The sequence below is a fragment of the Lutjanus erythropterus genome, chromosome 17 (assembly GCF_056507025.1).
Source record: "Lutjanus erythropterus isolate fLutEry1 chromosome 17, fLutEry1.hap2, whole genome shotgun sequence".
Classification (NCBI taxonomy): domain Eukaryota; kingdom Metazoa; phylum Chordata; class Actinopteri; order Lutjaniformes; family Lutjanidae; genus Lutjanus; species Lutjanus erythropterus.
In genome coordinates, this window is record NC_139333.1 from 17,339,629 (window position 1) to 17,354,033 (window position 14,405).

The 14,405-nt window shown below is 38.5% G+C and overlaps 1 protein-coding gene across 1 annotated transcript in view; it reads left to right on the forward strand.

Annotated features, from left to right (window-relative positions):
• LOC146312049 (integrin beta-3-like) overlaps positions 1-13,695 on the forward strand; it is a 28,294-nt gene extending 14,599 nt beyond the window's left edge. Inside the window, exons 11-15 of the mRNA XM_084741681.1 lie at positions 5,511-5,733; positions 5,828-5,928; positions 6,422-6,541; positions 11,226-11,392; positions 12,886-13,695. Of these exons, the coding sequence (XP_084597807.1) occupies positions 5,511-5,733; positions 5,828-5,928; positions 6,422-6,541; positions 11,226-11,392; positions 12,886-12,954 (680 nt within the window). The 3' untranslated portion in view covers positions 12,955-13,695. The remainder of the gene's footprint in view (positions 1-5,510; positions 5,734-5,827; positions 5,929-6,421; positions 6,542-11,225; positions 11,393-12,885) is intronic.
• The last annotated feature ends 710 nt before the right edge of the window (positions 13,696-14,405 follow it).

Here is a 14,405-nt window from a genome sequence, read left to right on the forward strand (position 1 = left end):
GTAAGCTCAGGTTGTATGTTTGTGTCCGCCGGGCCAAGCTTTTGTACCACAGAGTTCAACAGGATTCATGTGCAAAGAAAGTTTTGTAACGTTTGACGGTAGCTTTCTCCGGTCAGAGGGGACTCTCACGTTTCTGAAAGTTTCTCTACTGTGGTTGAGATTTTTAAACAGTGGAAATGAGTGTGTGTTTGGTAATTGTTAAGAGCTTTAGCTCAGAGCCTCATGTTCCTCCTCCCCTTTTAGTGTTTTTAAAAGAGACAGTATGTCATCAAGTCTAAACACATGATGTTACCCTGAGGATGTTTGTAATTGAGAACTTGTGAGCGGCTTTTCAGTCTGGGATTAGCGGCGTAAAGTAGGTGTTTGACCAACCGGTCTTTTTCAAATAGCAGTTGTTTGCTCTAAATACTGATGGAGGTTATATATGCATCAAGTCTACTGAGGCAGAACGTCAGGATTGTTGGCCTGTTTTGGATTCAGCATCCCACATAACAGACTTTCAAAAACTGAAGATCTGACTCCAGCAATTCAGTTTATCTCCTTAATCTCATTTAGTACCTGATGACTGGTTCTGGAATCAAGATTATTAAAGAAATCAAAGGGAATAGTTGGACATTCTGAGAATGATTTATTGCTTTCATAACATTCAGTCTTGCCATATCATTCCTGAGACCCTAATTATGAGAGGCCGAGTGGGAAAAACTGTTCATGTCAGCCAGCAAGTTGTGGTCGAAAATACTGGGGCTCTCTGACAGCTATACAATATTTTCCACTTGGTAAAAAGAACAACAAAAGTGTCCACAAACTGCTGCCAACATAGCTGCAAAACCACCTCCACTGACAATTAATGTATCTTTAAAATCAAATATTAACAATTTTCAAGGAGCTATGTGCTGTTTATCTGTTTGCTTTCACCTGGTAAACCATTACCGTTACCGATACCAGCATTAAAAGTCATGCGATACACAGTGCTGGATCGGGGGAACCAGCAATTACACAAGTCCCATCCACTATCATGTAATTTATGAGCCCTGAAATTGGACCTTTCTATTTTCCAGTAGTGTTCCATACAGCACATTCTTTTAACCTGAGTCACAACAATGAAAAGATCATATCATATCCATACAGAGTTAGTAGTATTCAGTTGAAAAAAATCTATAATAATAACTTTGTAAAGTGTGTCAGAAAATCATAGTTTACACCACCACAGTGAAGTTATAGTAAATTATTGAACTCGCAATAAAGAAAATGGTCAAACTACAATGGTTCAACACAGTGTATTTAATGATCTATATGAACAAGACAGAGTAGACAGACAAGCAACACTACCAGACTAAAACGGGGACAGACCACGAAATATGGGGACTGTCCCCAGATAACAGGGACGTCTGGTCACTCTCGTACACTGTGCTGTCACACGCTTGGAATGACATGCAAGATAGTAAAAACAAAAATTGACAAAACATTGCAGAGAGGGTTTCAATCAGAATTCATTTTTTTTTTTTTTTTTTTTCAAATTTTTGTGGAGTGGAATTGCTAAATTAATGACTTGGCTAATGTGAGTACTGTTGTTAGCAGATCGTACTGTGTTTTGAGTCATCACGTTATAGTTATATAGTCTCTGCTGTGTTGTTCTCTCAGATTAACAAACTGTTTGAGTTAGACCTGCTATCTATGTGCATGCTAGTGAGTGTTGAAGCATGAGAGAAAAAAATTAATCGATAATCAATCAATAACCTAACCCATTTGGCGGAAATGCATCTTCCAAAGGCTAAGCCACTCCATCCTTCCTGAAAGGTGTTGCACTGAAGGTTAAAATGAGATTTATTTTCTAATACCTACAAATACTTTTATTGACTTTACATTCATGTTGAGAGTAGCAGAGCACTTCGATGCAACGTAGGCACAAACTGGTGCATAAGAAATTCTCCAGAATTAAGTGTCTGACACTCAAAATCTCATGGAGGAAGACTCCCAGACCCCCTGCTTGATTTGTGTCCCATGGGCATGGGACCACTTGCAACAGGTCCCTTTTTTTTCTACATTGAAGGTGGCAACCCCAGTTGAAGGACAGACATAAGAGTAGTATTATTCTTCTCATCTAACTCTTCTTTAAATGTCAAAATGTTAAAGTCAACAGGTTTCCAATGTTAGAGGAAGACAGGAGGCACATGGACAGAATAGGAAGAAAAGGACAAGATTGTCTTCATAAGTGGAGTCACAATTTGCAAATTTTATTTTAATTGAGCATTGTTAATTGCATAATGCAGAGTTTTGGCACAGGCTGCTCTCCTGCCTCGTGCGCCGTCACATCATCAGATCTCATATATCACTCTGACCCCACCCCCTCTACTGCACTCACACAGACATGTTTTTGCTGTATTCCCAAAAGCCCATAGATTAACATGAAAATACCTTTGTGCTTACTCATTGGCTAGTGTGGTGTAATGAGGCTAAAAATAAACCCATGTTTGGTCAGAAAAGGGCCAAGTGGGGGAGAGCTGGAAGTGTTCAGTGTGCTTGTGTGTGTAAAACATGGTCTGCTGTTGTCTTGAAATACATTATTCAATGCTAGGACCATAGTCCTCTGTTATTCCCCCACAGGCTGCTCTAATTAAAAGCCAGCGGTCCTGTGGTCAAGTGGTAATGACAGTTTGTTCATGGCTCATCTTTTATCCAGTCAGGCTGTTCTGAGCAGCTTCCTGTCGCATTGTTTATCTGGGCATTGTTTTGCAGCGATAGGCCGCAATGTTTTCTGCATTGTCACTCTTTTATTGGCATGCACCCACACACATCACACATAGATACATGGAATAACAACAAACCAGTGCCCACAAACTCACTCACACACACACTGAATCATGCAGCCAAAAATAAAAGCCCTCCAGACACCACAGGGCACACAATGAAATGGGTTTTATGTCTCTAACAGTTGCAGAAACATGACTTACCACTTCTGCTTTCCAGTTTTTGAGATCAAGAGCTTCAGACTTATAGAGCTGCAACATGTCTCAGCCACACATGACACTCACAGCTGTGAACACATTATTATATGAATGAAAACTAGTACCATGTACTGCTTGCTTGATTTCTGCCAGCGTGCTTGTTAAACATGTCAGATCATCCACCACAAAGGTGGTAGATGTTCCTCAAGATAGAGAGCAGTTTCTATCTTTCAAATAAAGTTAAAACATGTCATGGCAACAGGAAAATAGGGAGTACACAGAGTAAGTATGACACACGTTTGTGGTAAATTTGCTCATAAACCCTTAACAAGCCGCAGCCGGTCATTACAAAGCCGTGCTGACCTCCCAAACATTGTTCAAACCCACAGTACTTTATTTTAAATTCTAGTGGAGTTCCCAAAATTACCAAAGATAACCCATATGTCAGGAAAATGTGTAAAAAAAATAGTGCATAATATTTCCATTTTATGGAATGATAGAGCCATAAAAACATAACCACTCTTAAAAATAAAGCTGCTAATTAGAACCATAAAGGGTTCTTTGGCTTGTCCCCAAAGGAGAACCCTTTTTGTTGCCTTATAAAGGTTCCACTAGAAATCTTTTCAGAGAATCTACCTCAAACCCAACATAAACGGTTATACCTCGAATCATCTTTGAAAAATTTCACTCACAACCCCCCATGAGAGTGTCTACAGAGAGCACTTCTGCTGTGTAATGGTTCCACCCAGAACCCTCTCTGGGCTCTATTCCACCAAATAAGCTCTGGTTCTTCAACCTGTTCCTTTCAAGGTTCTCTTAACCTTGGTGCTATCTAGTCAACCAGCCCATATTTCAACCTGTAAATATGACACACCCGCTTTGGTTCTCAAGGAAAACTTGCTTTTTTTGGTTCCAGTTGGGAACCAACTTTTCAGGTTCTGTAGCAATTTATTTTTAGTGGAAATGCTCTGACTGTTTCAAATTTATGTGTTCAACCATAATGCGGCCTGTTCATTGTTTGGTGGAAAAAGCCTATAAGGAGGTTCTATCCAGAAACTTCCCACCTTCTAAGGTACTAACATGAACACACCCATGGGGTTCTACCAAGAACCATTTTAAATTATGGTACAACGAATCCTTGACGAACCCTTCTACAAGAGTTCTACAAGAATTTTAACAATCCTTGAAGAATTCTTTCTTCCAAAAAGCATTCTTTGGAGGAAAAGTATTCTTAAAGGAACCTTTAATCCTACAAAGAACCCTTAAGAAACCCTTTCTTCAAAAAGAAATATAAATGGTTCTGGATTGAACCTCAGTCCTTCAGGAAGAACCCTTTTAGAACCTGTGTTTTCCTTGTGAGAGTGTACTGAATATGATGGCATAAAATAGTGTAAAATAAGGTGAAATGCTAAAACCAAGTAACTTAAAGGGAAGTAAAAAAAAAAGAAAAAAAGAAAACTGTATGTTAAGAGTTCACAATGAAATGACAGTCATGTCAACCACCAAGCACTCCAGCCTTTTCCCTCCCTCTTTCCCAACTCCCACCACACCCTCGTTTACACACAGAATTTCACTGGGTCACATTGTCCTTCCCCTTTATTGTTTATTTGCTTCCTTGTTTACTGTTTTACTCTATATATCACCCTTCCATCTGTGGAAATCGAAGTTATATAAGTAAACAAAGTTATAGTAGCTTTTTTTAACCCTCTTCAGCCCCACAGACATTTTGGTGAGTTCATCATCAAATGCTAATATTATGCAAAAACTTTAACTTTGGGATCATGACTTAATTAAATTCAAGTCATGATCCCAAGTCTTTAATAAGTAATATTTTAGGAAGACTCTATGGAAATGTGTGTATATATAAAGAACTCCACATTGATGATGGTCCCCTCAATATTCCCAGAATATCCTGAATATTTTCCTGAAAGTCAGTCCAGAGGTCCACATCAGGACCATCTGAGAACGTTCTGGGAACGTTACAAGGCAATGTCCTAAATGTTCCCTGAAAGGCCACCAAATAATTTTCCCCGACCCTTTCAAGAAGACCAAATCGTGAATGTCAGGGAATGTTCTGGGAACATTTCAAGTTGACATATTTTACAGAAGCGAAGATGTTCTCACAAAAGTTTGGAAACCTACCATTTCTAGCTGGGATGATCCCCTAAACGTTCCTAGAATGTCCTGAATGTCCCCCAAATAGCACTTCCCTTCCTTGTAAAGAACTCCACATTGAGATCGCCTGGGAATGTTACAAGGTAATGTCACTTAGACAAGGGGGGACCTTCTCAAAACACTCTGGAACTTACCTTTTATAGCTCATCCTGAACCTCCTGAATGCCCCCCATAGAACATCCCTATAACCATTAAAGAACTCTACATCGTGATCAGCTGGAAACATTTTGGGAAGGTTACAAGGCAATGTTCTTTACACCAGCTGGGATGTTCTTAGACTTCAGGTCACGTACATCCATTCAATGTAAGAGTGTTATAATATTAATTAAGCTAAGAGAGTTTGTGTTCAAGTCATAAATGTTTGTTATCTCATCACTTCTATGCTTCCAGGCCATGGCGTCTGTAATTGTGGCTTCTGTCAGTGCGCACCAGACTGGCAGGGTGAGAACTGTAACTGCTCCAGACGCACTGACACCTGTATGTCAAACCTGGGTCTGCTGTGCAGTGGGAGGGGCCAGTGTGTGTGCGGGGCCTGTGAGTGCACCCAGCCTGGTGCCTATGGAGCCACATGTGACAAATGCCCCACCTGCCCTGATGCCTGCACCATGAAAAAGTGAGTCTGCACGCAGAGCTGTCATATTCAGTGTCCAGAAAACAATTTAAAAAGAGCTGATGGTCTGATTGATGTTTTTTTTTTCTTTTTAAAGGGAGTGTGTGGAGTGTAAGCACTTCAAGAGGGGCAAACTGTTTGAGGACAACACCTGCTCTCGAATCTGCAAGGATGAGATTGAGCTTGTGGATGAATTAGGTGAGACACAAAGCCATCCAAAACTCCAAGCAGAACCACAACCACTTTCTAATAAGGCACCATTTATAAAGGGTTTGCAAGTAATAACTAATTATATTAATATTAATGGTTAATAAATAGTTTACAAATACTTAGTAGATCTGTGAGAAGCTTTAAGCGTTTAAGTGTTGGGTTGCCAGGTTGTAGAAAAATACACTTAACAAAAATATAAACACGTTTTTGGCTCCTATTTTTCATGAACTACCAAAGACTTCGTCTGTGCACACAAAAGGTTCATTTCTTTTGTTCACATTTTTGTTAAAACCTGTGTCACGGAGCAGTTCTTCTTTGTCACGATAACCTGCCAGATTAGGCTTATAGAGATGCTGATTAAACATCATGATTATGACACAGTGCCTTGGACTGGCCACAATAAAAGGATGCTCTAAAATGTGCACAAGACTCCTATCTCAAATATCTTGACTAATTGATTTTTTGTTCATTTTTCATGCAGTGCTCCATGATACAAATGCTGTGAACTGCACTTACAAAGATGAGGATGATTGCGTGGAGCGTTTCCAGTACTATGAGGACGCCAGTGGCAAGTCCATCTTGTTTGTCGTGAAAGAGCCAGGTAAGAGATATCCATCCTCCATAACTGACCTGCATACTTGACCTAACAAACAAATATTTAAAACTGTACTTCTTATCATTTTAGAGTTAAAGAATGGGCAGGCATGCAGCTATGCATAATGTGAAAAGGGTGCATTGCTCTTAGTGATGAACAAACAAAGAAATAACACCAAACTCTGTAGTTCTAGCTAAATATTCTACATCAATTGTTAGCTGGCTAGTTGCATCTAATAGCTATCATTAGCAAAACACTAGCTAAGTACCTCACTAATCTATTTAAGGTTTTAACTTTAGCTAACAGAAAATGTAACTATATATATTCACACGTGCCCAGCAACATTTTTTAACCTTCCATATCTTGTTTTCTTTTCAGTGTTAATGAGTCTAACAGCATATTCAAGTACAGGAAATAGGAAAGTAGAAAGTTGACTAAAATCCTGCCAGGTACCAAGCTGGCTCAATTGTTATTGGAGCACTGGGCAAAAGGGGGCGGAGGTTAGGAAGGGTCAGCTGTTTGCTACAAGGTCAGCACTAACAATTCTGTATAATGATAATGTGCCAAGGTTGTACAGCTTTTAGGGGTGTGCATGTTTAAGACTATAAGTGGTAGAGATAGACAGTAAATGCAAATATTGAACAGATAACAAGGATAAAATCTGCAACCATAAATACAATCTAGCAAACCTCCTCTCCCCAGTGTGTTTTTTTTTCACCCACGAACAAGTTATCACTTCTCTGCTGCATGCCCTTCATCTGCTTGTTAAAGTGGCCAAATAGAAACAGTGTGGAGTGGTAAAACAGCCTTTAATGACCACCAGTGCCCGCAGAGAAAGTCTGTCCCTGGGCCTGCCTTTAATGAATGTGTGCATTTAATTTAGGCACAACTGGGTAGCAGAGAAGAACACCAAAATTTGCCTTGAACACAGTTGCACCCCGCCGTGTCAAAGAGGGTCATAAACAGCTGTCCAGGTCCTCTTGGAACCCGCTGACTCTACATATCCTCGAGAGGAAAGCAGGGGAGGGAAAGAGAGGAGACTTAGTAAGCAAAAGAAAGGGAGAGAACATTTTAAACAGGAAACATGAAGCTGTGTTACAAAGGAGAAAGAGAAGAGAGGAGGGGAAGATTGGAAACAGTCAAAGTTGACTGCATTCTTCTGTAGAAGTTAATAAAAAAAAATGTTGCAGAAATAAGCTTGTAAGGCTGACTTTACACTGTGAACTTTGGTAGAAATCTATTTCAAATGATTAGCGTGGTGGAAAGCACTCCACAACACAGTCGAAACTTGTCTGAAACTCAGATGAAACAGCTGCAGAACTCTCAACTTTGTGAAACAAGTTTTACACAACAGCCAATTAAAAGGCTGATACCACTAGATTAGTAACAGTTGCTTGGACAATTTGCTAATGTTGTTTGTTTGGTTTTTTCTCTGAACCTAATCTGAAATTTGTTGCTGTTCTTGTGACCTACGTAACATTAGATTTGTGTATCCAGTCCAACGAACCAACGAGCCTCTTTAGGTTGTTTTCTTCCTGTTCTCCAGGATAGTCATTATGAAACAAAGTAGCCAGCCAGTGCCAGAAGGAAACACGGTACAACATTAACATTATCCAGCGAGAAAACGATACAAAATAAGATAAATAGTTGCAAATGTAGTTACAATGACATTTTGGACTTGACACAGTCGGGTGAGAGAAACATACAACAGTTGAAACGTTACCAATCCAGCTAGTAAAGGTATAAATCTCAAGTTTCATAATGTGACAGTATGATGTTGATTCTTTGGTCAACGATATGATATTTGCTGATATCACAAAGTCTACCATGATACAATTTCGATTTGATTCAATTCAGGTGCCTGTGATTGATATCAGATGTTTAACACGTTCAGTTACATTTATGTCAGCTCACAAAAAGCAACTAAATTATGATTCGACAGTTTTCTGACTGAATTCTGCCACACACCTGTAACGCATACATGCCGTGGGAATTTCAAAATAAAGGCGTATTTTAAAGGTGGCGATGGAGAACGATATTTTCACTTAGCATCAATCGTTTTGGATCAGTGAAAATCAAATTGATAGATCGAGCCACATTAATTTATCATTATACCCCTGCTAGCTAATTTTAGTGAAATAAACATGTTACATGCAGACTTTGTCATTATTTTTAATTGATTCATATAACTCTACACAACTACACAACTCTATATATATATAATGGCAGAGGCCACAGGGATCAGAGGGGTCAGTTAAAGAGCAGGAAAAGTAGGAATGAGAAGAGAGGAAGAAGAGTAAAGCTTTGATGTTGGCTGTAAAAGTTCACCCTGATCACTTCACTGTTACCCAACACTACTTTCAACATATGTACAGGCGCACAAACATGCTCTCACACACAGACCAAAGGTAACATACAGTATACAAAAATACAGCGCCAGTCAAAAGTTTGGACACAATGCTTTTTTTTTTTCCTCTATTTTTCATTAGAAATTATTTAGACATATTTTGAATTGTTTTCAAATGTTTTGCTTGCCACATAATTCCATACAATTCCATATTTCATTGTTTTGATGTCTCCAGTATTATAATAAAGATAAAGAAAAAAACATTAAATGCAAAAGATGTGTCAAAACATTTGACTGGCACTGTACATCTAGACTATCAAACAAAGACAAGTACACACACATGGACCAGATGGCTCTTATCAGTTGTGGTTAGAAGTGTAAAGGTAAGACATCTTTGCCAACAATGAGGAAATTGTTGCCAGACATCAGTTCGAGCTCTTTGTGACAGTGAACACTAATTGTACCAATGATGTTAAAGACCATTATAGCTCCTGAAAAAGTGGCTTCAAGTAATTCTGTTTCTCTATAACATGAATGTTCATTGGTAAATGTACAACAATCAAACTTAAAGCAGCTATAAAGCATATTTCGTTTTAAAAATGGATCAGATGGTTGCTTTTAATGAACGAGGTGGCTTGTAGTGACAAACCCACAGAGAGTTATCACCCCTCTCAGCTGTACAGTGTTTAATTGCAGCTTTCAGCTAATTGTTTTGGTTTTCCGGCTTTCGGCTTAACTGTTTTGGTTCACTCTCACCACTCTTGTGTCTTTTTTGGCCACAGCAGGCAGCTGGCTTTTAATTGAAAACCTCTGTAGGCCACCCTACACCGAACAGAGGATGGGCAGAGTTATATATTATTTCTATATTATATAGATACTTCCACCAGGAGCGGGTGGAGACCAAACAAGAGCTAAAATAGGGTGTATTTTGAACTTAAATTCATCAGGTGAAGCTCAATGCCACAACATCTGTTTTGTCGGTTTATTAGAGTTCAGATTAATGTCAAATATTGAAATGAATAAGTATCTGTTTATGAGTCAGAAGAAATCATTATTCTAGAGGCCAAACCTGTTAGCGGACAAATGAGATTGTTGAGATGATGACATGACTTATTCCCTCTTGAAAACTCCTCAACATGTCAAACAACTATTTAAACTTGATGTGGTAGACCAAGCCTATTCAGTTACTGTGTAGAAGGGCCAGATTTGAAAAAATAAAATGCCGAAGGGGCGGACAAACAATGCACCTTTTTTTATTTCTTTGTCTACGTTATTAGCTTCACAGTTGAAGTAGAAACATTATGTACAAAAGTTCAGGAAAAACAAAGCAACTCTGTAAGATTGGAAGTAGCTTGTTCCACAATGTTGTATTTAACATATTTTTTTCATTTATTTTGACTGTTGAATTCCCTTCATTTAAACATCCTGAATTAAAACAGTTTTCAAATTAAAAGTGTATTTGTACTTAACAACATAACCAATGAATGGACGAACTAGCCAATTAATAAAATGATGATCCTTTAATAAACAATGTAAACCCCAACAAACTTCTGTGTGCCTGATGAATGTTAGCAGGTTATTTAAATAAAATCACAATGAAATATTTTTTATATTTATAAATGATCAAAGGGTTGGATTGAGGTTGTTAAAGGGATGGATTTTTCCCACAGGCAGCCAAATAAATAGGCCTGTTACAGACTTAAAATGAAGAGTGATTCATAAAGTGCAGCGCCTGTTCCCTCAAGTGCATGCAGAGACATATTTGGTGGTTCATTTAGGAGAAAGTTTTCCGGAACAGCTAATGACGGGAAAAATTACTATCCAGTTATTCCAGTTTGGTGTAGGAGGGCTTCATCTGTAATGACTCTTTGAAAGAGAGTACTGACAGTCATCTTATTGTGCGGCCTTATTGAAACTGTGCAAATCAAATTCCTATTGAGTTTTGCCAGACCACATTGAGGGACGGGAGATTTGTGGCCTGGCTGTGCGAGGTTACTATTTTCCACTTCAGCCCATCCTCCTCTCTGCTGCTTTGGTATCTGAAAGTCCCACTCCCTACTCTTCACCAACATTATGCTGTACTCCTTCTCTGGCCTCATGTCACAAATCTGATAACCTTTAGAAAGCACCTGTCATTCATGCTAGAAAGAACTACTCCACTGAATCAGAAAGTCAGACGCACAAACTGCAGCAGAAAATAATATCATATTCATGTGAGTGACGGAGAGGACAGGGAGGAAAACAACGTTGTGAAATCAGACTTCCTCTGGTCGTAGCTCCTGGCTTATCTTCTTCTCCGTGTTTCCTTTACTCATTCCTCTATCTCTTCCTCCTTCTACCCAGACTGCCCCAAGGGTCCAGACATTTTGGTGGTGCTTCTGTCGGTGGCGGGAGCAATCTTGTTCCTGGGTTTGGCGGCTCTGCTTATCTGGAAATTGCTGGTCACCATCCACGACAGACGGGAGTTTGCTAAATTTGAGGAAGAACGTGCACGTGCTAAGTGGGACACGGTCAGTGAACTTAGCATGAGGCGTGTGTGCAAATGCTTTGATGCGCTGCATTTAAAGACAGCTAATGTGCTGTTTGTTAGAAAACTTTCAAAAGTAGAGCAACTAGGTGCAAAGAATTTTTGAGTTTACTCAACTAACAGCTAATTTGTCGTGTCAACTTAGGTCAAGAAGTTCACTCAAAGTGAAGGATAGTTTATGAAACTTAACATTACTGTTTAGATGTTCACATGTACTTAAGTTAACAATAGTGATGTTAAGTTTGACAAGCTTAAAATAGCACATTAAGTGAACTTCTTAATCTAAGTTGACATAACAAATTAGCCTTTAGTTGAGTAAACTCAAAGAGGCTTTGCAGCTTGTTGCTAAACTTTTACTTTTTTACAGTAAATACTAAGGTACAAATCAAGGTATAGTCAATATTTATTGATTTAAATTATTTTAAAAAAATATATGATTAACACTTCATGAAGTAGTGGTGCCACTAAATCCCCCTTGTTAGACTCATGGCACACACAGTCAGTCATGCCCACACCTTCACACACAAAAGGCCACACACGCAGCCTCTCTCTCGTTTTCTGAAGATGTGTTTTATTATTTTTGTAGCATGCTGTTACTCCCAGAAGAACAAAAGGCAGCCAACGGAAGGGCTGGGTTTAAATTAGCTAACGCTAATTAGCCTTTACTGGTAACAGGCCTGTTTCAGGCCTAAAAAACACGCCCAAATCCCATAGGCCTGGAACTGTAAAGAATCACAGTAGTGTAAAAGCTCACTGACTAATGCTGAAAATATAAGCCGTAAAGTCAAGTTAATACGTGTCTTAAGTACAAGGTGAGACCTCAGAAAACGATGGGTGTCACTTATAAGTAATGAAATAAAATAAATATGTTTTTACTATTTAACTTTTAAATTTTCTTTAAAGGGATAGTTCAGATTATTTTAAGTGGAGTTGTATGAGGCACTTATCAAAAGTCAAAATATTAGGTACAGTTGATGCAGAAAGGGGCACCAGTACAGAAGCTAAGCAACAAACTGCTGTGGACAGGGGTTAAAAAAAGGTCCACCTAAAAAAATCTATGTCAGTTTAAGTGTACCCTGTCTTTAGAATATTTTCACCACTTCATCTTACTGTCAGACAGCCTTTTCTGATGGGAAATCGCCTTATAAACCAAATATCTCTCTTTCCAAACCAACCAAATTCCATAGGTCAAATCAGTAATTTTACCTAGCTTAACACAGATGTTGCTGGTCTGCCACTACCTCAGTCTGTCAGTTTGTTTGTGTTATTGTGTTTTAAAATGATAGTTCTGATTCACCAAAGCCACACAATGACCGCAAAAGACAAAGAGAACAAGGCGGCGGTAGACTCCCATATTCTACGAGGTAATATTAGAGATTTCGCCTTTGGAGTTTCGTTGTTTCCGAGAGCCTTTAAATGGCATTTCTTATTTATTTTGTATGTGAAACTCACTCTTTATGTGTATTTTCCTAACAGGGACACAATCCTCTCTACAAAGGAGCCACATCTACCTTCACAAACATCACATACAGAGGAAAAGACTGATGCTACTGAACAAGAATGGAGAATAAAGGATGAAATAATGGACTTTTACTGTCCTTTATGGGAAAACGTCAAATCATGTGCAGGCCTCTACTGTCACAAGACAATAATTAATAATTATTTGTGTTTGTAAATATGTAGAAATTATTCTGAGGACACATTTTTTTATCAGGGATTTGTCATAGACACCCACTTATACGACACTGATAAATAAAATATTGTTTAGATTTTGTGTGATTGACAAGGAACTCTTGTGTTGTGCAGGTTTACCCCAGTCAGAAACAACATATTTATATGCTTACCCTTACCCAGTGCCCCACCATGTAGTTTTATTTTATTTGCCTCTGTATTGAGACTACATAACATCTGTTTTCAGATGGTTTTCATTGTTTTTGACCTCTGGCAGCGAATACTATCAAAAGAATGCTATTGCCAGGAAGATCTGTAGATTGCTCTGAATACTTGTTTCAGAGGAAGATGAAATCAAAACTATCCACATGACTGGATACCAAGTGGAAAAATGTAAAAAAAAAAATGTGATGCTGGTAAATTAATCCTTGGCGTCACAGGAAGAACAAAAGTGCTGATAATTGTATGCAAAAAATTCATTTCCTGATGACAATGTTGGGATTTCCTGTTTGCGCTTCTCAGTGGGACTAAGGCGAGATAAACTGTCTATACTTCAGTCAAGTGACGTGCTGGAGATAAGATGTGGTTTGGAGTAAACTGTTAATTTACTGCAAACTTGTGCAGTTTCTTGTGTAGTGTTTTTTCCCTTGTGTACAGCTTGTACAAACGTTTTTTTTCCCCCTAAAATATGACAAATAAAATGTCATATCAAATGTCAGTGTTCACCATGTAACAGCATAAGGGTGTGAGATGTGAAAGACAATGGTTTGGCTCAAACGACTGCTGTTTTTAAAGGTATAAAAGTGACTTATTTCTGCTTGTTGGATTATTTGAGGTTGACAATCTAGAAATACACCAGACGACCAGACTGATGGGTTTCCTGCAATATTCATTGTGTTTACAGTCCTCGGTGACATTGTTGCCTCTAATAAGGTTTTATCACACCCTATCAATGTTTCATGCACCTTTTATTACAATAGCAGGTTGTGATCATCATTTCACAAGCTCAAAATATTAATGATCCTTGTTTGCCTCCTTATTAGTGATTTATTAAACAATAAGCCCACTCAGGATACACATCTAGGACTAAAATATATGATGCAAAAGCAGACGTTTGGCAGGGATTAATGGCCACAAGGATTTTCAAGGTAATCAGCAAATTGAATAATTCAAAATTACACATTATATTACCAGAATTTACTAAAGACACATACAGATTATGAACAGTTGTTTTTAAAATGATGACAGTTAGATATATGACCAATAGGTGATAGTGCTGCTGCTTCCCCAGTGACTCTCACTCAAGTGTGTAGGGCTCCTTGTCT